The sequence below is a fragment of the Ostrea edulis genome, chromosome 1, assembly GCF_947568905.1.
Source record: "Ostrea edulis chromosome 1, xbOstEdul1.1, whole genome shotgun sequence".
NCBI classification, from domain to species: Eukaryota; Metazoa; Mollusca; class Bivalvia; order Ostreida; family Ostreidae; genus Ostrea; species Ostrea edulis.
The window spans coordinates 57,112,957-57,136,980 of NC_079164.1; the positions used below are offsets into that span (position 1 = coordinate 57,112,957).

The 24,024-nt window shown below is 31.9% G+C and overlaps 1 protein-coding gene across 4 annotated transcripts in view; it reads right to left on the reverse strand.

Annotated features, from left to right (window-relative positions):
* Positions 1–2,040: 2,040 nt before the first annotated feature.
* LOC125664647 (uncharacterized) overlaps positions 2,041–24,024 on the reverse strand; it is a 39,843-nt gene continuing 17,859 nt past the window's right edge. For 3 of the 4 annotated variants that reach the window (XR_008800115.1, XR_008800116.1, XR_008800114.1), the window contains 8 exons: positions 15,280–21,158; positions 14,571–14,804; positions 13,081–13,221; positions 11,135–11,341; positions 6,608–6,675; positions 5,689–5,820; positions 5,345–5,379; positions 2,041–5,089 (listed from right to left, as the gene is read on the reverse strand). Coding sequence is in view for 1 of the 4 variants with exons in the window: in XM_056154741.1 (XP_056010716.1) it covers positions 5,082–5,089; positions 5,345–5,379; positions 5,689–5,820; positions 6,608–6,675; positions 11,135–11,341; positions 13,081–13,218 (588 nt within the window). In the remaining 3 variants the exon portion in view is untranslated. The remainder of the gene's footprint in view (positions 5,090–5,344; positions 5,380–5,688; positions 5,821–6,607; positions 6,676–11,134; positions 11,342–13,080; positions 13,222–14,570; positions 14,805–15,279; positions 21,159–24,024) is intronic. The other variant, XM_056154741.1, reaches the window with a different exon arrangement.

Below are 24,024 nucleotides of genomic sequence, written 5' to 3' on the forward strand. Positions count from 1 at the left end.
GCTGACCCCTTTAACTAGTGGCCGAGAGCGGCAGAGATTCTTTAATTTATAACACTTAAATGATCAATATTTGTAAAACATTACCGAAGCTAAATTGTACGTCTAGAAAATTGGACGGAAGACCCACTCGTTGCTCGCAACGAGATCGCATCTAGTTATTATTATTGTTGTTTTTCTTACCGATTTTGTGCACGCAATTTCTCTAAAACGGCTTGATAGATTTTCATGAAACTTTCAGAAAAGATGTAAAATAGGATTGTCTAGAAAAGTCTATTTTGGTTTTGCAAAAATCACTTTCGGTCGGAAGTTACGGCTGAATTTCCGTTTTTCAAATGACATTTTGTCCGGGCGTTTTCTCATAAACAGTTAAAGATTGAGACTTCAAACTTTCAGGGATGATAGATGGTGACTTGTAGCAATGCAATAGGGTATAATCATTGCCATCCGTCACTTCCGGCCGTCACCGGAAGTGAACAAAAAAACGTCAAATTTCAAACTAATCCTTTTGACACAAAAATTTTCTTAAACCATTTCATTTAATATCTTAGTTTTAATACATTTTGAATAACTGTCTGTATACATAAATTGCAAATTGATTTCAAACATTTTGAAGATCAATAGTATTCAAAATGATAATCTGAGAAACTTGAACATAAAAAGAAAAATTTCCAGTTTGAAAATTATAAATTCATTTTTTTTTTTTGCATCTATTTTCAATAAAATAATTAGGATTGTCAACAAAAAAGTAATTACTTAGGGCCAGAGAATACGCCAGTTTCCAGATACGAACTCTTCTGTGTAGGAGGTGCATTTAATGGAACTTTTAATGACGAAGTGGGACAGAGTAGACGTACAGTCAGCGAGGAAGATGATGAAATGTATTAAAAGCGGCTTCTCTTTTAACATGTAAATGTGGGAAATACAATATACTATCGAAAGAAATGTTTTACTAAAGTGGAAACATAAAAACAATGTCATATTTGCAAGTAATGTCTTAGATATGGTACTTATGACCAACGAAATAACGTGATATGATAAGAATTCTATGTATTTAATTACTCCTTAAATACTTATAACTTACTTTGTTTGTGTATCAGTCGAATTCGGGTGATCTAACAGTGTATGAGAAACTTACTGAGTACATTCACTTGTACGCAGTGATGAATATTAGTCCCACTCCCGCGTGTAAACAAATTGTTTTGCGCCTCACTATATACGAGAGTTCTCCAAAGGGAAATAACTCAGGTGTATCTCGAAACCGGCGTATTGTAAACACATTTTATTTTGGCCTAAAAATGAATTTTAAAAAACATTGAAAACATATACATTTAATGATTTAAATATAATATAGACCTATAAAATAAATATACATGTCTTTACTTTTAATAATCAGATTTCATTGTTAATTTAAAGAATTCCAAGCTTTTCATTTGTATAAATCCCATTTTCAGTGTATAAAATAACCATGAGATTTCATATGCTTCAGTAAACACATTTTAATTAATATTTTATAAAATTGCAAAAAATGTTCCCGTTTTAAAAGTAAAGACTTTAAATAGACCTTAAGAATGAGGCGATTTTTCATTTTTTCATAATTAAAATTCATCATTACAAATTTCATAATTTACAAAATAATTTTAAATTACTTTAAAACAATCTCTAGCTAAATTCACCTTATCATTTTAAAATTTTTGAAAGCTCTGATATTGTCATTAACTTACCAAGTTGTATTGAATTGTTGAATATAATGTACAAAAAAAATTATACCATATTTCCTTCATTTAAAACATTATTTAATCAAAAGTAATGCAATGTGTGTGCACTTCTTGATCATTACACACGGTCATTACGTTCACATGTGAAATCCATCAACATGTGATTATCTACATATCTATATATACATATATATATATTATTTCTATTAAGTATTCTATTTCTTTTAATATTTTATACCGGACATCAATTTTTTAAGAAAACACAATCTGGATATATATATATATATATATATATATAGTTTTAAATGAATAATCAAATCAGATATAACATGATATGCATTCATATTTTATTTTGACAATGCCATTAAGTAAAGCATTTCAATATTCAGATTATCTTATTAACAATATGAAATAAGTGCAAGATCATTGACATTCAATCACAATTCAGTGCACATGCATCCATGTGCTTAATTTAATCATATCAATGCGTTATATGTACATCTATGCTAAAAAAATGATGAAAAATAATGGAGGACTCTTAAAATAGGAGGTTCAAATATACTGTACATATGTTTGTGAGTAAATCTGTCTCAGCATAATTATCTTACATTAGTTTAACTGTATTTTGAACAAAAAACAATAAACATGATGAATTGTAGAATTTCAGATTAAAAAACAAGTGCATATATGCACTTAAACTTATACATATTAATTCGTCTCTCATATATATGTTAACTAAAGGTGACAATAAATAGCAAGTGAACAAAAATAATCCTGAAAATAGTTTTGACAATAAATAGCAAGTGAACAAAGATAATTCTGAAAAATAGAGAGAAAAAAAAAGGTTCAACTGGAATAATTCTAATTTCAGTGAATTACACAAGAAAAGGCACGATATATGATAATACATGAATCAAACAAAAATTAATATGAATATTTACATGTGCTTGTATGACATTATGAACGATATACGCAAAAACAAAAATCACGAGCAAGAAGCAAATTATTAAATGATGACAAAGGGGCAAACAATAAGTAAAATATGAAGTTAGGCTAAAAAAAAAATATGTTTCCACTTTCCAGAACTACCCAAAAAATTTCTGTTGATCACAACACATTTTTTTTCATTGTCACATTTTGCAAATGTTATCACTACAACAAGAGTATAGATTTATTTATTAAGTTATTTATCATTATTAATACTAGACACACCTTGTATAGATATTATTTATTTTTTCTAAAAAATACTTATTGTCTAATTTCATAAAGAAAATAATAAATTATAAATTCACCAGCATTTTTACCCATAATCTTGTAAATATTATAATAATCAAGTTTCCAGAATGTCTCTCCAATTTGTATTTTTCGGATTTTAGTAAAACCCTATACTGTTGGCCACTTCCTGTTATTAGCCTGACCCTACATATAATGGCGGTCAAATTAAATTGTCAACAATATGTCTTAATGTGTATCTGTAAACATATACTTCGCTGCATATCTGCTACAATATGGATGCCTCTATTGTTTTACATATTCTTTACAAAACCTTTTGCATGTGCAGTGGTTTAGAGAATAAAACTGAAGAAAAAACGTATTTACTCTTTGTCAGCAATATACGGTAACCTTTTTTTTTAAATGGCTTAATTTCCCTAGATTTCAAATTGGGAAAAACATATATATATAATTGGGAAAAAATATCTAATTTTAGTGAGGGGAAACAGCCGAATATCTGTGGCATTTTGGTCCCAAAAAAATCACTGGTGGGGGATTATCTCAAAAGTTTAACAATTCGTATATCTACGAAGTCAGTGGGGAAAAGCTCAATCTAGGTATATCTACGATATGTGCCACAACGGCGCAGTGTTTCAATATTCTGTGCGCCATTTTTTTTGATTTATGACATATTCCACCAAATTACCATAAATGTCCGTCAATTTTTCCCCCTCCGTATTTAAAGATAAATATGCTTAAAAAGTAAAGAATGTTGTTAATTACAAACTTGAATGGACTAGAGTTAATTATAAAATCAAAAATATTTTGCCACACATAAATTGTTAAAATTATTTTGGTATATGAATGTTCAAAATATGAGAAAAATTGACAGAATTAACTCCCGTGAGAAGTGGTACCCAACTTCTCGGGTACTTTATTTCAACTTATATAAGAAAACAAGGGGCGAAAAAAATGTAACATAAAATGTATGTACTTTTACTTAATCTTTATAAAAAAATTGCAAACTATTTATGAAAACAAATTATACAAAAGTAAATTCAAAGTAAACAGTTTTTGTAACTTTCGTTCTGTCAAACATACTGACGTTAGCACTAATGGACATATGTACATATAGATGTACTGCAAAACAATTTGCTTTGATTATTTTTCTGGAATTAAGTATTAAAAGTCATAATCTAATCGTGGAACAGATTTTATCTTCTTTAAACAAAATATCTGACTTAAGAAATTACATTGATATTTGATCTAACATCATTCTGTCAAATTCTACTCGGCACAATGACATTAACACACTTCTTTACCAAACCCTTGTAATAGTTGTGGTTCTTTGTTATTATTACAACTCTCCCTGCAAGGGGCGTTGTAATGAGATTTCCCAATTGCATATGGCAGGTTGAGTGAATGAGGTATCTAAACTTATGTAAAACTTCAAGCGATAGACTTTCTGTCAAAATTGCTAACGTTAGCAACATGTGACGTTATCATAAGAAATCGTTCTATTTGTACTAAATCGTACGTTAAACTACCGGTTTATGAATTCAAAGACTATTTTATTGCAATAAAAACTCGTCATGGGAAACTATTTATAGTCTATCATGATTTACATTACTGCGAAAAAGTTCCACAAGGTTTTGTTCCGTCAAACAATAACATTAGCATAAAAAAAGTTCCGTCCAGAACTGACATTAGCATTGACAGAAAATAAAAGATTCTGGGTCATTATTAAAGCACAACAAACATTGGTCTCGATGTAATGTATATAAATTACATTTAAACCTTTCATTAAGAGAGCCATGTAGTTAAATAATTTCATAACTTGTTTAGTAAACAGAAGATTTATTAATTGCTAATGTCATTTTCCGTCAAGTGTTCCGTCATAAAAATGTGATGTTATCAACCGTTTTAAAAAAAAAATGAAATTAGAAGTGAAAGAATACTTTTATAATTTTATTTTTTACATTTTCTTGATCCTGAGTGTTAAATTTTTAGTTACCACAAAAAATTACCACAGTTTGGCACTTTGAAAAGACATTCCCAATGGGAGTCAATACAAGCATTTTTCATGGAACATGTCTTAATGCAACTATGGCGCAGGGCACGTGCTTATCCCAATCACTGACAGTTACTGCCTTGTTATGCACCTAAAAAAAAAAATATGAATGAAAGAAACTGAAAATGTAGATGTTTACCAAAATTTAAAATTTCATATATATATATATATATATATATATAAAATATAAAACACATATATAATACACAAACACACACACGTGTGTGTGTGTGTGTAAGCAATCATGATTTACAGGAAAACCAGTGAAATACCAAAATAATATTTCATTTATGATGTACATTTTTAAAAAATGAAATAATGCAATTAATATACCCCTGGTACTTACTTTTTATGGTGGATTTCTGAGCCTTTATTGGCTGTCTAAAAAAGATTTTATAAAATTTATAATCTTATTAAAAAGTTGATAAAAAGAGTTAAAATTCACAAATATAATTGATATGTAGTTAACCATAATATGATTCTTAAGGATTAATGTTCAAAACACATTTTAATGGAATTCAAATTGCTTTTACTACAGAATAGGCCTATGAACCTTATGAAACAGACAAATGAGTATGATATCCCATATAGTCTCAATATGAAATTTTTTTTGCACAGGTGTATTATCTCAAACGAAAATATGAATTTGAAGCATACCTGGGTGATTCAGATGACTTAAATATTACTTACATTTCAACAATTTCATCTCTTTTCCTTTTTCCTTCCATTTTGATTCCCGATATAAAAATATTTTCTGGGAATAGTTTCTCTATTTTTTCTTTTGATATTCTCAAAAGATCCCCATCAATCTCTACCAAGTTACTGGAAAGAAACCTTCAGAGTTTAGAATTTATTACATGTATATGCACCTTATTAGGCCAATTCTTAATTGATAGATTATCATCCCTGCCCGCCCTTCAAAAATTGGCTCGCCCCGAATTTTTTTTATTTTGCAAAACTTGCGATTTCCGGAATAGTTTCATGTCCGATTCTGGTATTTACACTTCTTGTTTACATTGGAACGTGAAAAATAGATTTATATGTTTTTCTTAATTTCTCGCGTTCTCATAGACGTAAATCTTATTTATATTTATGTTTCTGTTATATCCTTAAATGAAAGCTTAACCTGGAATTAGTGTATGAAAATAGCATAGATTAATATCCATCTGACATTAAAGATGCAGATCTGTTGAAAAAAACCACTCGTTTCTCTTTAATACTTTTCTCACAAAATAAAAATATAAAAAATTAAATCCTCTCGCCCGCCCCATACGTTTTGCTGACCCTGGATGATAATCTACTAATTAAGTTGAATTGGCCTTAAATGAAATCAGTTATGTCAATGTTTACTTCAAAGATGTAATTCAGAATTTTCATATCCCCATAATTAAAATTTTGAGTTGTATACATTTTGGTTTGTGTGTGTATGTTTATCTGAAAGAATAAACTTTATAGCTATAGGCCATAACTCTGTACATGATAAGGCTTTCATTTTCTTGTTTCACAATCTTTCCTTTGGTACTAAAATTATTTCACTATATATATATATATATATTAAAAATTAGAAAATTTATAAATACTAAGATATATGTGTGTGTGTGATAATTACTTTTCAAACGAGACTGACTCTATCTCGCCACTAAATTGTAGTTCTGCACATTCTTCTTCTGATATTCCCTGTAAAATAAATAAACAAGATTGATTGATATTTTCCACCACACTCAACAATTTCATTTTATTAATCTAGTGGCGCCCAGTTTTTATTCATGGAAGAGAGAACCCAGATACAATGTACCTGGGAAAAGACCACTGACCTTCCGAAAGTAAACTAGAATACTTTCTCACTTACCTACGTATGCAGGATTTAAACCTGCACCAATAGAGACAAGAGACCGTGTGATTTTAAGCGCAATGCTTTAACCACATGGCCACGGAGACCTCCGAAATAAAACTGAAAATGGTTAAATGTCCTTATATCTAATGTTTAAAATCCTTAATTTATTAAGGTCTTCCGTAGCAACGGAAGACCTTCTACTTATTGTGCTGGTTAAGATTATTCTTATTAATCTTTTTTCTTTTCTTTTTTCCTAGACGCTAACTTTGAAGCTTCATATCTCGCTCATTCCTCAACCGATTTTGCTCAAATTTTCAGCTTTAATACATTTTACTAAAGACTTTCAAAATACTTTTAAACATTTTAGATATTCTCTTCCGCTTGCGAGTTATTTCCCTTTTAGTGAAATTTTAGGGGCTTTGGTTTCCAGATAAAGGCTCCGAGACTATAATAATTGGAGCAGAGAAATAGACGCTAACTTTGAAGCTTCATATCTCGCTCATTCCTCAACCGATTTTGCTCAAATTTTCAGCTTTAATACATTTTACTAAAGACTTTCAAAATACTTTTAAACATTTTAGATATTCTCTTCCGCTTGCGAGTTATTTCCCTTTTAGTGAAATTTTAGGGGCTTTGGTTTCCAGATAAAGGCTCCGAGACTATAATAATTGGAGCAGAGAAAACACTGAATTGGTAAAGTAGAAGCATTGTAGTTGTGCACATCATATTTTGTTTTTTGATTTCGCCATTTAAAATGGCGATAGAGAGGGGTCAAAAATCAGGACGCCTCAAAGAGCGAAAATTTGCACATAATTTCCTTTGTATCTTTTAAACTAAAAATATTTTGTGAAGACATGTAAAATAAAAGTTGTGTAGAATTTCAAGAGCTTTTATTTGACACCAGTAAAAAGGGGCTGGCCCCTTAAATTAGGGATCTACGGCCCCTAAAAGTTTTCGCTTTATAGCTCAAAAACGGCAAAGAATTCGATATGGCTTCCGATGGAAAAGTTGTTCTTTAACATCTTATTTATCTCATGAAATTGTTATTTTGTTCGAATCTTGTGTTATATTAGAGTAAAAAGCTATACCCGTAAACAAGTAGCCATTTTCATTTGGCAAGTGAGCGAGAACTCTTCATGCGTATAACTGAAATAAACTTGCTAAAAATAACATACCTGACTACAATAGATACTAATATTCATTTTAAATAAGGTTTTTAACATGCTCTGTGGTTCAAATACAAATTATTTAGTGATACATTTCTCTTTTTCTTTCGTTTTAACATAAACAAACCTTCAACAACAACAAAAGGAGAGAGATAAATTATCTTTTATTTGTTTCATATTAGAATTAAAATAAGTAATATACATAAAAATAAAACGTCCAAACGTATAATAAATCATGGTCAATAACTGCAAGCTGTTTACATTCTTCACGGTCAGCGTTGTTTATACAGTTATGTAACCCAACTCTCGCCTCGCTCGCAGGTGGCCAGAGTGACAAGCTTGCATAATCAAAACAAAAACATCGAAGCTAACTCGGCTTTCGTCCATCGCATAAATAAACACATCAATTACTGGAAAATTATGTTTGAAATCATTTTGAATCCTTTTACATTATATCATACTTAATTAACAATTATATTATGTTTTATTTCAATTATAAAGTAATTGTAAAGATGCTACCGCAAACATTTCGAGTTAGTGATCAATGGACCTCATAATATTTGTGTCAAGTTATACATACATTTAAAAAAACCTACACAATTTTCCTGATTATTTATCGGGTTGTCATTTTCCTCACAATAAGTTTACGGTAAGGGTATGTGACGTTTCTAATTGTCAGAAAAAATCGTACTAAATAAAATGAAGTAGTTTTAAGTTTTATTAACTTATAATTGTCTGCATACAGAAGGATTTATTTGTCGGTTCATTTCATTTCATCTAAATACAATCATGCGTGCAAGTAGATGCGGTTTTTATAAGTGAAATGAAAAAGGCAAGAGCGCCCCAAATATATATATACATCTCAAGCGTCTTATTGTGTTTAATTTTGGAGATTCATCACATGTGGACAAGCAATCTGTGATTTAACTCTACTTTAGCCAGTTGATACACAAGCTTTCTGCATTCTCTACAAAGTGAAAAAAATGGATCCTTTTTGTAAGCATAACAAATAATTTATAAACTTTATTTTTTAAATCACGGGTTCTTATCATGATTATACCAACTCTAAACATGTATAGAAAATCATCAGAAATCCACATCGAATCAGTCTCATTTCATTCCGTCATTAACTGCAAGCATTTTACATACACACCGGGGTTTGTTCTTGTTTACAATTACGTAACCCATGGCTCGATTGCCCGAGTTCGGAGCCATCGCATGTGTACCAGCGATCAGCGGCAATACATGTACACACAAAAACATTACCGTTTTAATGTAATTTGCAAACACAACGATTTACAGAAAATTATGTTTTTAATAAAATCGGATTTTTCAAATGATTGGTGGAAGGACAGGAAGTTCCAGTTCCCACCCTCCAATATTTTTGCCAACATATGCTTGACAGTATACAATACAGATCGTTAATTTACGGTCATGCCCTTTCCAGGCACGTAAAACCCGGGGGTTTTACTGTTAATTTAATGTGATTTGAAACATTCTATTGGTCAAGTCGGATTTTATGCTCTTATAAAGGATCAAAATATTTTTGAACATCGTTAGAAACTGGAGCTGCTGACAATTTACTATACCTGCAATGTTTCAGTACAATGAATTGACGATAAGTTTTTATATCAAATAATGAATAACTATTGATTTATCAGGGTGCAGAGTTTGTGAGACAAGTTCTGATTTAGGTTCTACCCTTCCTTTAGGACAAAATGATATATAATATGAATTATACATCTTATAAATACAACCTCAACACCACATATAAATGTATACGATTTGTAACAAAATTCTGTAATAGATATGAACACTAATAAATAAAACAAGAGTTTAGAAAATCGAAATTGACAAACGTCAGTTCATGACTTTCTAGTCACAGGCATGGGTGAAAGGAGGATGCACAGCAAGTTGAAGTCCCTACTATCCACTAATTTTGCCAATATACGCTTTACAAAAGAATACAAAAGCCTCAATTTACGACCGTGCCCTCTCAATCTGCATTATGCACAACCCCCTATCTTTCTGCCTACAAACTGCTACGCGGGCTTCGAGACTTAAGCCCCTAACCGCAGCGTAGAAACCCAAAGATATCGACATTTTAAAAGATCAGTAAAGACGCAAAAAATCTGAAATAAATCATAAAATCACGAGGGTGAACTCAAAGAAAAAAAAACCAACCAAGCAGGATAAGGTGCTTTGACTCGACGCATCGAAGTATGGTCTGAAACAAACCAATATCAGTCCTCTTTCTGACCACTGTTCCCTGTTCTGTATCTGTGGATGCTTTGGGAAAGCAGGATAACCATTTTTGTCGGGGGAGGGGGGATGATGTTACATATATCCAAGGATGAAAAACAACATCATTTACAATTTTCAGCATTTTATCGGTCCAAAAACAGGTTGCATTTCAATGGAAAACCGTCACCGTTATTGCCCATTGCACCTTGGTGAAAAGCAATGTTTTTATGATATCCACATCATAAAACACTACTTTTCATAAAACCTTCCCATTAATATCTGACAATCTAACAAAAGAGACTGTCTCTTCGAGCCGGAAGAACAGATAGCAATATTACCGAACACTAATTATAGTTCCAGCAAACAAAGTTTAAGATATCACCAAGTCCGCCTATCCGTGCAAATGTGTCCAGACCGCAACTTTTAAAAATACACCGTAAGCTCAATCTTCACATAAAGATTATTAATGACAATAACATAAATAATCTTGATGTAAGGTCATTTGCACCATTTCTAAAGGTTTAAAAGTTAAAAATTGATTAGAGTCTTAATAGATTTAACTAATGGCAAATTTTAATTAATACTGAAAGAAAAGTTTCCATATGATCAAAGAAAGTGTCCTGGCCTTGACCCATGCTCATATTGTCAAGTTCACTTTTTTGAAAATACAAACCCTGTCCTGACCATATGCTGTAATGAAGAAACATTTAGATTTCATACTTACAACAGATTTTCATGTTAATTGAGGCTGCATTAGGACCTGACCCAAGGACATATGGTCAAGTTTAAGGTTTTTATGTCACACAGCTCTGACGGAAGACCTCTCGTTGCTTTGCAACGAACTTTGCTCTAGTTTGTATTTCTATTTGTCTGAAAAGATTTATTTAATTACCTGGAAAGTTATTGATATGGTTGAATTATAAGACCGTTGATAATTAAAATCATTTCCGGGCTTTATTGCGAATACGTTGTATGTTTTGTTCAGCTGTACGTCCAAATTTTGCGCAGGTTTCCCCCATAATGTTAGGAGAGCAGTTCTCCCACCATGGCCAATCTGATCTGTTCTCCTAAGCATGTTTTTTGTTTGCAGTTCTCCAATCTGTAAAATTAAAAAAATATGACATTTTTATCACAGCATTGTAAATTTTTATTGTCCAATGAATGAATACATGTATCAACACTTAATTAACCATGAGTTATGTCCTTTTACAGGGTCAACAATAAATCAATTAGTGAGAAAACAGGTTTTCCTTTCAGAGTTTCAAAAAAGTGGTCAATATGAGTATTGACTGGGCTGATGGTCATTACTGGTTAAAAGCGGTCAATACTGGTTAATGTTAGTACATAGTCTATTTTTATTATTAGTTATTTTAAATGTTTAAGTGGCCATTATGGTAAATACTGTAATTCATAACATGCACTATTAGTTTATGATATATACTTATAAGTCATAATTTAAAATTAATAATGTAAATGAATGTTTAATTGAAGAAGATGTAATGATTTTTGTTCAAATTCCTTAGTTTTACAATTACCTTACAATTGTTTAACATCTTCATTTTAACTGTTAAATAAACATTTAAGGTAGCTCCATCTTCATGTGACTTATCAATATTAATGGTTAAAAGTGTAAAAACCTTATTAATTTCCACTTAATATAGTTTAATTCAATTAATAACCAAAGAAAATGTATATGTTACCACCTTTTTAAAGATATGTCAGACATACAAAAACAGAAGTATAAATCACACATTTTCGTGAAACAGAATAAGAATAGATAAAAAGTTGTTGAAATGACAAAATTTAAATATCAACAGTTTTAAAAAAATGCTAATTCATAAATATGTATAGATTAATCATGGATATTAGAGAAACCAATGTATAATAAACATCCAGTTGAGGAAATGTTATTGTTATGAAAACATTAATCTCTATATAACAGATATTTCTTATATGTCATGTCGATTTTGAAAATTCCTTTGGTGAATCACTGTATGTTTATTATCTTTCATTTAATACTAAATTTTGCATTACAAAACAATCAATTATTGAAAAAATAATTAGGGGTTTTATGGATCAGATAGCTTAAACTTGTGAATGTAATGAAAAATATTAATCAACAACTGATCCATATAATGAAAAGACTTATCTTCATCTCTGCAGGAAATGTACAAAAATAGGAAAATTAACAAGTTTAAATCACAATTGATCAGTATGAACCACTTGGGTATTACTGGAACGGTTAAAACCACTGGTTGTAACGGCCCAACCCCGTTTTCTTTGCTGATTTTAAAATACAAGATAGGTAGTTATTCTGATTTTATCTCATGTGAGCACTTTGTTTAATGTCAATTTCTGTTTAGTCATCTGTTAATTTTTAACTCATCTGAGTAAACTCAGAAAACAATCAGAATCAATCTCCATCTGTCGTGAGATGTCCATTGTATGTTTACATTTTTAACTTCTTCATATTATGTTTATGTTATATATATTATGTAAAGCCTTTCATCAATATACATGTAGGTACTTTCAAGGGCATTAACTAATCTTTTCTTATAATCACTATAATTTTAACTTGGATATTCAGAACAAGAATCTTTTTTCTCAATATTTCATAGTCCTTGGGAGTAATGATGCTTTTATCTATTACTCGGATAACAGATGAGGTCTGTCAACCTCTTTATCATAGGAATAAACATTTTTAAAACTATTATTATATTAAAAACAGAAGTTAAACAGTATATCCATTATCATAAGGAATATAATGTCATTGTATTTAAATTCACTGCAAGATGGCAGATAAGGGATTTATTGGCATGGAATATGCAAAATACATACTTCCAGGATTTCCACTGGCCCTATTGATGTTCTTTTGTAATTTTCGATTGCTGCTGCATCATTCAAAGAAAGTAATGGAAGAGTATAAAACTCCATTACTTTTTTCTCCGTTTCATTTAAACTGAATTTCGTATCCATGATCTGAAACAAAAGTACATTGAGATGTATAAATTTGTAAATTCTGATTATTTTCAGAAACATTGAAATTATGACAGATTTACATAAATTTTTAATTTAAGATCCATAGAACTATTTATTGTCAAAAATATGCCTTCTGAGGCTTCTCTGTTACAGAGGCAGACATTTTTATATTTTCTCTCCATCTGTCACCAAATATTTTTAATGTAAAGCTGCATGTTCATCAATGTATGCAATTTTAAAGGGACAGATTCAAAATTCCCCCCCAAATTTTGTTTTCCACTTTAAATGATCAAAATCTATAGTCTCTCATATATTGAGAAATTAAAGGTTAATTAATCACGACAGAAGCTCATTATAAAGAGTTTAGTATTTGTTTTGAAAACAAAGATTAATGTGTGTTATTGTTTACGAAGTTTTCAAAATAAATGGATATATATCCAAGTTTATTAGATATATTACATTTCAATTATACTTTAGGTAAAATTTGTCATTTCAAAGTTAGAATTTATGATTTTACAAAATGAAGATGCTTTAAATTACAAAATTCAGGTTTCACTGGTTTGTTTATTTACATAAAAAGATTCGAGTCTTTGTTTACACAACACAAAATCAAAGCTTAAAGATACTGCTCTTATCCTTGCATTTAAACAGTCCAAATTTTAGTTGCCAACATTAAATGAGTTATATTTTTAACATTAAAAACGAAAAATATTTTTGGAAAAACGTGAACCAATCCCTTTAAGGGCATTAAAGATTTAAGAACACACCCTGTTTCATACTGTTGATGAACATTAGAATTTATCTTAAGATATCCAGAACAGGAAATTATTTTTAAATTCCACAGGCCTTCAGGACTAATGATACTTTTAATCAGTATAATCAAGCGACTGATATGGCCTGTGGACCTCTTGTTTTTAAATTCAGGATGCGTGTGAAATAAATTATGAACACTTATTAAATACAAATTATATTTTGAATTTAACATTGCTACAGATTTAATGAAATATATGGTTTTTAAAAAATGCATATTATCAAGTCATGGAAAGTATAGGAATATATATGTAATAAGTTTATATATATATATATATATATATATATTTGTATATATTGAATAGCAATTTTCACTTTATTTGGATACTCACTTCCACCCCTGCCCGGGGTGTGTATCCAAATAATTTGAAATTCAATGTGTAGTTATGTTAATTTAAGAGTTCATTCCTATTTGCACGCTTATATATATATGTTTGTGTGTGTGTGTGTGTGTGTAGGGGGGGGGGGGGTTATCTACTGTATGTCAAATGATATGTTTAACAGTATAATGATATTTGTCTGAAAAACTGAATGCTTACCACACTATCCTTCTTTATTTAAAATCCATAGACATCATGGTGTTGAATTCTGAATATTTTGTACTGGTTCCCCTTTTTAAGTTTCATGGCGAACTCCTCTTTGAAAGTACCAATATTTTCTATTTGGCCTTCAATTAATGCAGCAATCAGGAATTTATTTGTTTTACCATTTGCACTGTATCTGCTGTTAATAGATCTAATATCCATCTCCTCCAGCACCGTGATTTTTATGTTCTAAAAGTATATAAACCCAATTAATAACATTTTACAAACATATTTCTTAAGTTTTAAAAACACATTTTATCATTATACTGTTCCTAATGATAAAGTTTATCTTTGATATTTAGAACAAGAATTTTTATGTCGCCTGAGTAAACTCAGTCGCCCTATTGCAATCGGTTGTCATCTAACGTTGTATATCATCCGTTGTGCATTAACAATTGATACATTTTTAACTTCTTAATAACTACCATTCTAATTCTTTTCAAATTTTGTATTATAGCATCTTTTAGATATAGAGTATATAAATTTTAAATTTCAGGACCCCAGAATCACTGAGACCTTATGGACTGTTTATACTTTAAGAGCAGGTAGTCCTTAACCAAAATTGTAAATTTGATGATCCCAGGGGTAAGCCAGGGTTTTTATATCAGTTATGTCAAAATGGTCTGTTATTATATGTCTTTTTCTTAAGACACCAGTCTCTTACTGTGTAAAACATTTGCCTTTGTTTTGAATTCAGAGTTTGAAGAAGTGGCACTATTTCATTCTTTGGAAAAGTTGAGAACAAAAGATTAGTTCCCGTGACATTCGATGTTTCTGTTCTATTCAAATCAGGTACTGATTGATCTGAGTACTCATTTTCTTCCACTGTTGTATTTTTCCCTTCTTCTATGCATTCTATTCTATTCGCTTCTGTTTCTGGACATAATTCACACCATGCATCTTCTTGAGGACCTTGTGCATCAAAGATTCTTTCTGCTTCTTCCATGTTTTGACCATCTTTTACATATTCTGACATGTTTCTGTCTACAATTTCTTTCACTGATTGTAATGTCTCCTCACCAGGATATTTGATGTGTCCAATTTTATAAAAAATCTCATATGTTTCAAACTTTCTGGGTTTTAATTGCAATTCTTTTCTGTATGGCAAAAATAACTGTAAAATACTCTGATAGTATTTCTCTGTGGCAGTCTCAACTGAGAACCTGGGATACCTAATTACTGCTGGTTTTGTTTTTGTTCTCCTTCTGATGTATCCTAGATTGTTATCAAGTTTGAATGTAGTTGCTTCATTAACTTTCTTTGGTAACTGTGATTCAACCACAACTGCAAATTCTGAGCAAAATCTTGCTAGGCACATCGTTTGAAAAATATCAGTGTCAGGTCTTTCTCTATATCTATCAACCATACTGATCATCCAAATATCTGACTCACTTTCTTCATCCACGTGTTCTTCTGTACAATCTATTTGTTGCTTTGGTTTCTTAAACCTCTGCTTCTTTTCAATTTCTTTCAAAGGAATACTCATTTTACAGGGATTTTCCCCAACTGGAATAAATTCAACCTTTCTCGAGCACTCTTTTAATCGTAATCCAGTAACTCTGTAAACTGTTTCTTGTGCACTTATTTCCCTGTGATGTAAATATGCAGTACCAACCTTTTTCATAGCATTTTGAGCATTTAAATTTCCATCAACGGCTTCATTCTTTGTTTGTTGCAGAAGTAGTCCTAGTTCTCGTTCTGCTTTGCTGATATAACTGATGATGTAAACAACGCAAGAAAATGCATCTAAAATGAACTGAATATCCATATTTGCATTCCACGCTCTCAAAAGATGCCTGTCGTATTGATTCGTAAAAATCTCATTGGACTGTCTGTTAAGTACAACAGTGTTTCTTTTTGTGATGAAACTAAAGCATTTCTCAAAGTCTTCTTGAGTCACTCCTGCTTTCAATAGTAAATATTAAGTGGAGTCATTTACATTTTCACTGTTGTTTACAGTATCCCACAGAACTGACAATCTCTCCTTGGCCAATTGTTCTTCACTTTTTTCAACATTGTCTTGCGGTTTTGATATAAATGTTCTCTCAGATGGTGGTCTAGGAAAGTTAAATCTACAAACTGTTCCTTTCTTTTTGCATGATTTTGAATGATTTTTGCTATGTTGTTGCACAGCCATAACAATGTTATGCAATTCTGGGTCTTCATGTTGATTTGGTATTTCACATGTTATATATCTATTGATAAGTGAACAACATCTGCATCGCTGTCAGTTTCAAATTTTGGAGCTCCTTCTATCCAAAACAAACAGTGTGTGTGTGGTGAACCTCTTTGTTGAAATTCAACTCTATAAAAATAGTCAAGAACTTTTCCAATGGGTTCAGCATCTGACAAAATAACTTCCTTCAGGAAAGCATGGAATCTATGGTCAAACATTCTAGCTGTTGTGACTGGATTACTGCGCAAGATTTTGCATTTATCATTCCATGACAGATCTTCTATTTTTCTATTATCACCCTGTTGTTTAAGAATTGTTTCTACCATTTCTGTCCACCTAAAGTCTGCTGATGAAAATGAACAAAAGAACTGCGGTATTCCCAACTGGCGTATCATTGCAAAGATATCTTTCTGTGCGGCTTGCCAATAGGGTGGTGTTCCTCCAACAGGCTTCAAGAACTTAATTGCTTCATCTTTCTTGAAAAGTTTCTTCAAAGTACTTTTGTCACATAACATTTCTCCGGCAATTTGTTTGCCCTCCGAAGACTAACCTGATTGTTTTCTTAAAGAAATTTGCACATTCGATATAACTCGACTCAATTCCGTTAAGTACTGAGCAAAAAAAATGTACGATGTGTCTCTTGCAAATCTATTTTCAACACTCATTAACCGATTATTGAAGTATCTTCCAAGGGTTAACTTTTCACTTCTCTCTTCCGAATGCGTGTCAAATTTTGGAGCTCCTTCTATCCAAAACAAACAGTGTGTGTGTGGTGAACCTCTTTGTTGAAATTCAACTCTATAAAAATAGTCAAGAACTTTTCCAATGGGTTCAGCATCTGACAAAATAACTTCCTTCAGGAAAGCATGGAATCTATGGTCAAACATTCTAGCTGTTGTGACCAGTTGGAAAATGAACAGGGAATGTTTTTGCTTCGATTCCTTCCTCTTGTAAAACTGATAGAGGATTGTTTCCTTCTGCTGGAGAAATTTCGAAAACTTGATCAAAACATAAATCTAATACTTCTTGACCAATGTCTGCGGGCTGTAAACAAGTATCTAATTGTACACCTTGAAGTTTTTCATCAAGAAATGACTCTGATTCAGTTTCTTTGTTTTTAGAAATAAGAGTCTCTGTTACTTGACTGTCATTCATCATTGTGTCCACAGTTACAGGTGTTTTGTCATAATCATTATCGTCATTTAATTCCATTTCCTCGGGAATAGGATTAAGCCAATTTTCATTTACTCTAATTTCGGAATACCACGCATTATTCCTTTTCAAGAACAACAACGCTTCCTCTAGATGTTTTGGATTTACGAACTGGTACTCCTCATATCCTTTATACTTTAATTTTCTCTTTCAGTAAAAGACTCTCATCTTCTGATCTTGGTAAAGTTGATGTTACTTTTCTTAAATCTGATGGCACACACACAACTGGACCATGAACACCCTTTTGTCCTCCTTTTGGTAAACCAAGAATTTTCATGAAAGGTATATTTAATGCTACTAGGTGCTGTTCTAATGTATTTAAGCTACCAAGCTCTTTTGGAACTTCCTCTAGCTCAAGATTGTTTGCAAAGGAATCACCTGGTATGTTACCATTTGCTAACTTTCTGTGACAAGTATAACAAATCCACAGCTGCGTTTTACTTGTTCTCATGAACGTACATTCTGAAACACAGTTCGCTTCACATTTGTGCAAAAACCTCTCAGAAATGAATGTCTCGAATAATGTACTATCATATTTCTCTTTCAAGCAGGAGAGCACCTGCTTTTGAAAAAACAGCCTAAAGCAACATGCACACACATATTCTGATCCATTCTTAACTTCATCACGGAATTTTGTAAGAACATTTTCAATGTTTTTACATTCGTCTCTCTGAGCATTTCGACGTTCAGACACCTGATATTTGATTTTATCTCGATGTGTTTCATCATGTCTATATTTTTGTTTGCTATACTGTATTAAAAATTCCCTGAAATCATCTTCTCTTTTGTACTTCTCTTTGCTCGCATTCTGAACTTTCAACCTGAAATCTCCATCATTTTCATACTTTTCCTTGCTCGCATTCTGAACTTTCAATCTGAAATCTCCATCATTTTCATACTTTTCCTTGCTCGCATTCTGAACTTTCAATCTGAACTCTCCATCATTTTCATACTTTTCCTTGCTCGCATTCTGAACTTTTAATCTGAACTCATCATTTTCATACTTTTCTTTACTTGCATTTTTAACATGTAATCTGAAATCATAATCTTCTTGATATCTCTTTTTGCTTGCATCTTTCATTTTCTGCTGAAACTCTACATCCTTTTCATATTTCTCCTTTTTTGCATTTTTATCATATATGAATGTCTCTTTTGATATCTTTCTTTTTCTATTCCTGAATTCCTGGCACGTTTCATACTTGTTTTTTTCTTTTTCTAACTTTGATTGTCCTTGACCTTTCACATTTGTAACAAGTTCATAATGATTGCCAGTATGTTTCAGATATATTGATTCATCATTCACATTATTGTTACCGCATATCTGAGAGGATGAGTACTTAAGCCATGACCCATTTGAAAATGTCAGTTTTCAAAAGATCAGTGGTAGCCAAAATTTCTAGTTCTGTTCCCCAGACACTGTCATTTTCTATTTTAGATACCTTGATATAATCCTCAACAGATTGAAATTCTGGTCGGAGAAATGATTTCAAAGCATCTGCAGATTTTCTCATGTGGTTTACAACAGCAGTTCTAACCTTTTTGTGGTGCTCTTGTCTATTTGAAACAGCATAAGAAATTGCTCTAAATAAACAATTCCCATCTTTTCCTATTGCTTTTGTGTCTTTCGGAGGACCCATATTGCAAGTAACTCCAGATATTCTTTTGGACACTTGTTTAGATGAAATTTTCAGGATTTTACATAATTTCCTTTTGTTTGTAACTGACAGGGAAGTAAATTCATAACTGACAGGATTTTCATTTTCTGACAAAATTTCTAGGTCTGAATCATTCTGAATTGAATTTTCATTGTCTGATAAGATTTCTATGCCCATAAAATCACTGTTACATTTATGAATTTCACCTTTCTTTTCATGTTTTGATAGCATCTCCACATCTGAAGATTGGTTTTTGAGGGATTCATACACATGTTTTTGAGTGAGATCTTTCATTTCTGATGTAAGTACACCTGGATTAGAGTCACAGCTATTGTTCACATGATGTTCTACTTGATTCATGTCAAGTACATGTTCAATTTCAAGTGAAGAATCTTGAATTGTGATATTTACACCTGTAATTTCAAACCATTGATTTTCTGGCATTATTCCAACCATTAAATTACAGCAATATTCATACAAATGGTCCAGATCTCTCAATTGCATAAGTAGACTTTTACCATTTGGATCTACTAATCCAAAACTGTTTCTTGCATGTGAATCAAATAAAAATAAGTTGCCGTCTTGTTTCAATACCATAAAAGTTTTATCAATGGCACAGATGAAACAACCATCAGCTTCAATGAGAGATTCTTGAATTGCAAGATCTAATGGCAGGCAATTTCCAAAAGCATTGAAATCAATTTCTCCTGCTGAATCAACAGTTGCTGTTATAGAATTTTTCATTCTAATATGTATCATTTCTCCAGACATTTCCATCATATCTGGCAGATCTGAAATCAGTAACAAATCATTTCTTCCATGAATCCATGTGTATATCTCGTTTCCTTTCATTAAAACATTGTCTAAAAATGCTTGATCCCATTCATTCACATCTTTTAATTTCGCATGAACTATTGCAGACAAACTGTTTGAAACACACTGTTTTCCACTATTTGTCCCAAATCTTGCATCTCCTTGATGAAAACTACCTTGAACAATAGTATTTCTCATTTCAATTCTGTCTCTCTTGTGATGTTTAAATGATGCATTTTCTCTTTTTCGTAATTTATCATTCAATGTTCTTTTTCTTATCCCCTTTTCCATTTCTGGTGTTTCATTCTGTGTCTTCACTTCAAGTTTCTCATTTTTTATATTTTTTCATTTTTTAGTTTTTCATTATCCTTCATTTTGCGATTTTCTAGTTTTTCAATAACATTTTTCATTTTGTTATTTTCTACTTTTTCATTGTGTTTCTCAATATTAGCAGGACAGTTTAAAGAGATGTTGCTCACTTCAGGACAGTTTAAAGAGATGTTGCTCTCCTCAGGACAGTTTAAAGAAATGTTGCTCTCTTCAGGACAGTTTAAAGAGATGTTGCTCTCTTCAGGACAGTTTATAGAGATGTTGCTCATTTTGGAAGCTTCGCCTCGCCTCTCACGCATTCTCTGGCGTTGCTCTTTGGCTTTCTGAGTAGCACTTTTTGCTTTGCGAGGCATCATTCTGAAAATATAAGAACAGCATTTAATGAATAAATGAAAGTGGAAAATTTACTTACATTACAGTATCATTTACTTACATTCCAAGACATTATATTTATGATTATTATGACCTTGACCTTTGATCTGTTAAGGTAGACTTTACCTTCTAATTTATAATTACATTGTTATTATTACTTTTGTTTCATTCATGTCCGACATTTTTCATGCCAATTGTTAGGCCATATTCTTATCGCACTGATTTTGACTACGGATAAGTCTGTTTACCTGATCAAGATATAGGGCTCACAGTGAGTGTGAGCAGTTGACAGGGGATGGTTACTCCTCTTACGTACCTGATCTCACCTCTGGTATATTGAGGGATTTGTTTTCTAAACTCTAAATTTTGCACGGCTTATAAGGGTTATGAGATTAATCAGTGTCCATTATCTTTACCTTCCCTGTGTAAATTTTAATGAAATAAAGATTTTGCATAAACCTAAGATGTCACACAAGAGTGGAATTACTTAAATATCAATTTGTTTTAATAATAAACACACCTATTAGATCAGGCAAAATGTCTCCAACAATTTTTTAGCTCACCTGAACCGAAGGTTCAAGTGAGCTTTTCTGATCACATTTTGTCCGGCGTCCGTCTGTCTGTAAACTTTTCACATTTTCATCTTCTCATAAACCACTGGGCCAATTTCAACCAAACATCGCCAAAAGCATCCTTGGGTGAAGGGCTTTCAAGTTTGTTCAAATAAAGGGCCATGTCCCTTTCAAAGGGGAAATAATCACAAAAATGCAAAAATAGGGTGGGGTCATTTAAAAATCTTCTTCTCAAGAACCACTAAGCCAGAAAAGCTGAGATTTACATGAAAGCTTCCTGACATAATGCAGATTCAAGTTTGTTCAAATCATGGGCCCTGGGGGTTGGATGGGGCCACAATAGGGGATCAAAGTTTTACATACAAATATATAGGAAAAATCTTTAAAAATCTTCTTCTCAAGAACCACTGAGCCAGAAAAGCTGATTTTTACATGAAAACTTTCTGACATAGTGCAGATTCAAGTTTGTTCAAATCATGGCCCCCGGGGGTAGGATGGGGCCATAATGGGGGATCAAAGTTTTACATACAAATATATAGGGAAAAACTTTAAAAATTTTCCTCTCAAGAACCACTGAGCCTGAAAAGCTGAGATTTATATGAAAGCTTCTTGATATAATGCAGATTCAAGTTTGTTAAAATCATGGTCCCTGGGGGTAAGATGAGGCCACAAGGGGGATCAAAGATTTACATACAAATATATTGGAAAAATCTTCTCAAGAACCGCTGAGCCAGAAAAGCTGAGATTTGTATGAAAGCTTTCTGATATAGTGCAGATTCTAAATTGTTAAAACCATGGCCCCCGGGGGTCGGATGGGGCCACAATAGGGGATCAAAGTTTTACATACAAATATATAGGAAAAATCTTTAAAAATCTTCTTCTCAAGAACCATTGGGCCAAAGAAGTTCACTTTTACATGAAAGCTTTCTGACATAGTGTAGATTCAAGTTTGCAAAAACCATGGCCTCCAGGGGTAGGTTGGGGCCATAATAGGGACTAGGGTTTTACATGCAAATATATACGGAAAGTCATCTGATATGGACCAAGGTGACTCAGGTGAGTGATGTGGCCCATGGGCTTCTTGTTTAAATACTGCATCAGTTTGTATCATGTCTTGGTCTCTTTTTAAAAAAACTTAAGTCTTCTCATAAAACTTGATAAATAAAATATTCACTTTTTATATATAAAATATTCACTATTGCAATTTATTTTCTTCCATCGTGCGTTAACAATTGAACATTTTTAACTTCTTCTTAATAATTACTAGTCCAATTCTTTTCAAATCTGGTATGAAGCATCATTGGGACAAGAATTGTAAATTTCAGGACTTCAGCACCCCTGGGGCCCTAGGGGGGGGAGGGGGAGGGGGCAAAAACTGCCCAAAATTGACAAATTTTCAAAAATCTGCTTCTTAAGAACCACACACATGTAAGAAAAACTGAATGCATAGTGATGTAAAGCAGGAAGGCCTCTACTAAAATTAATATTATTCCATATATGAGGTGAAGTCTGTAAGGTATAATAGAATCTTGCGTGATTAGTAATTATCGGCAGAAATTTTTAGGGTCAGTCAGGAAAGTGGAAATCAATATATATATTTTTTGGCACACAGCTTTCTGTTCTTACGAGAATCATTCAAATATATCAGAGAATGCCTTTTCAAGACATGAGAGGTGTGTTAATGAAGTTGTCACCCATTTCTCGTAACTTCCGGTGACGGCCGGAAGTAATATTCAGATGTGTTTTCCCATAAACCACAGCGACTCTCTATTGTCTATATTCTCTGAAAGTTTCACGTCTCTATTTGAAAGAGTTCTCAAGAAAAAGAAGCAGAGTAAAAAAAGAAAACGTAGTGGCTTACTACCGACCTGAAGTGAATTTTGAAAAATAAAATTGTCTTAACTCTAGATGTTGATACTGTTCTTAAGATATTTGAAAATCATGTCAAACACTTGAAATATAAACGAGATTTATGGGGACACAAAGACGAAAGGTATAAGAGTATTTTATCAAGAAACCGAAAGTAGGCGTTTTGACTACCGACGCGGTCAACATTCTTTGAATACTCTGAAAGAGACTTAAACTAGTGCAGGTTTCAATTTAAAAGAAAAAACTTTGAAATTAGTGATTCTTTCAATCACTTCCGGTTACGACCGGAAGTGATAACGAAAAACAAATTAATGTGCATGCACTATGCAATCGAGACATCTATAATACCTAAAATTTTCATTTGTTCCTCTTTAGTCGTTTTTGAGATTACCTCCGGACAAGATGATTTT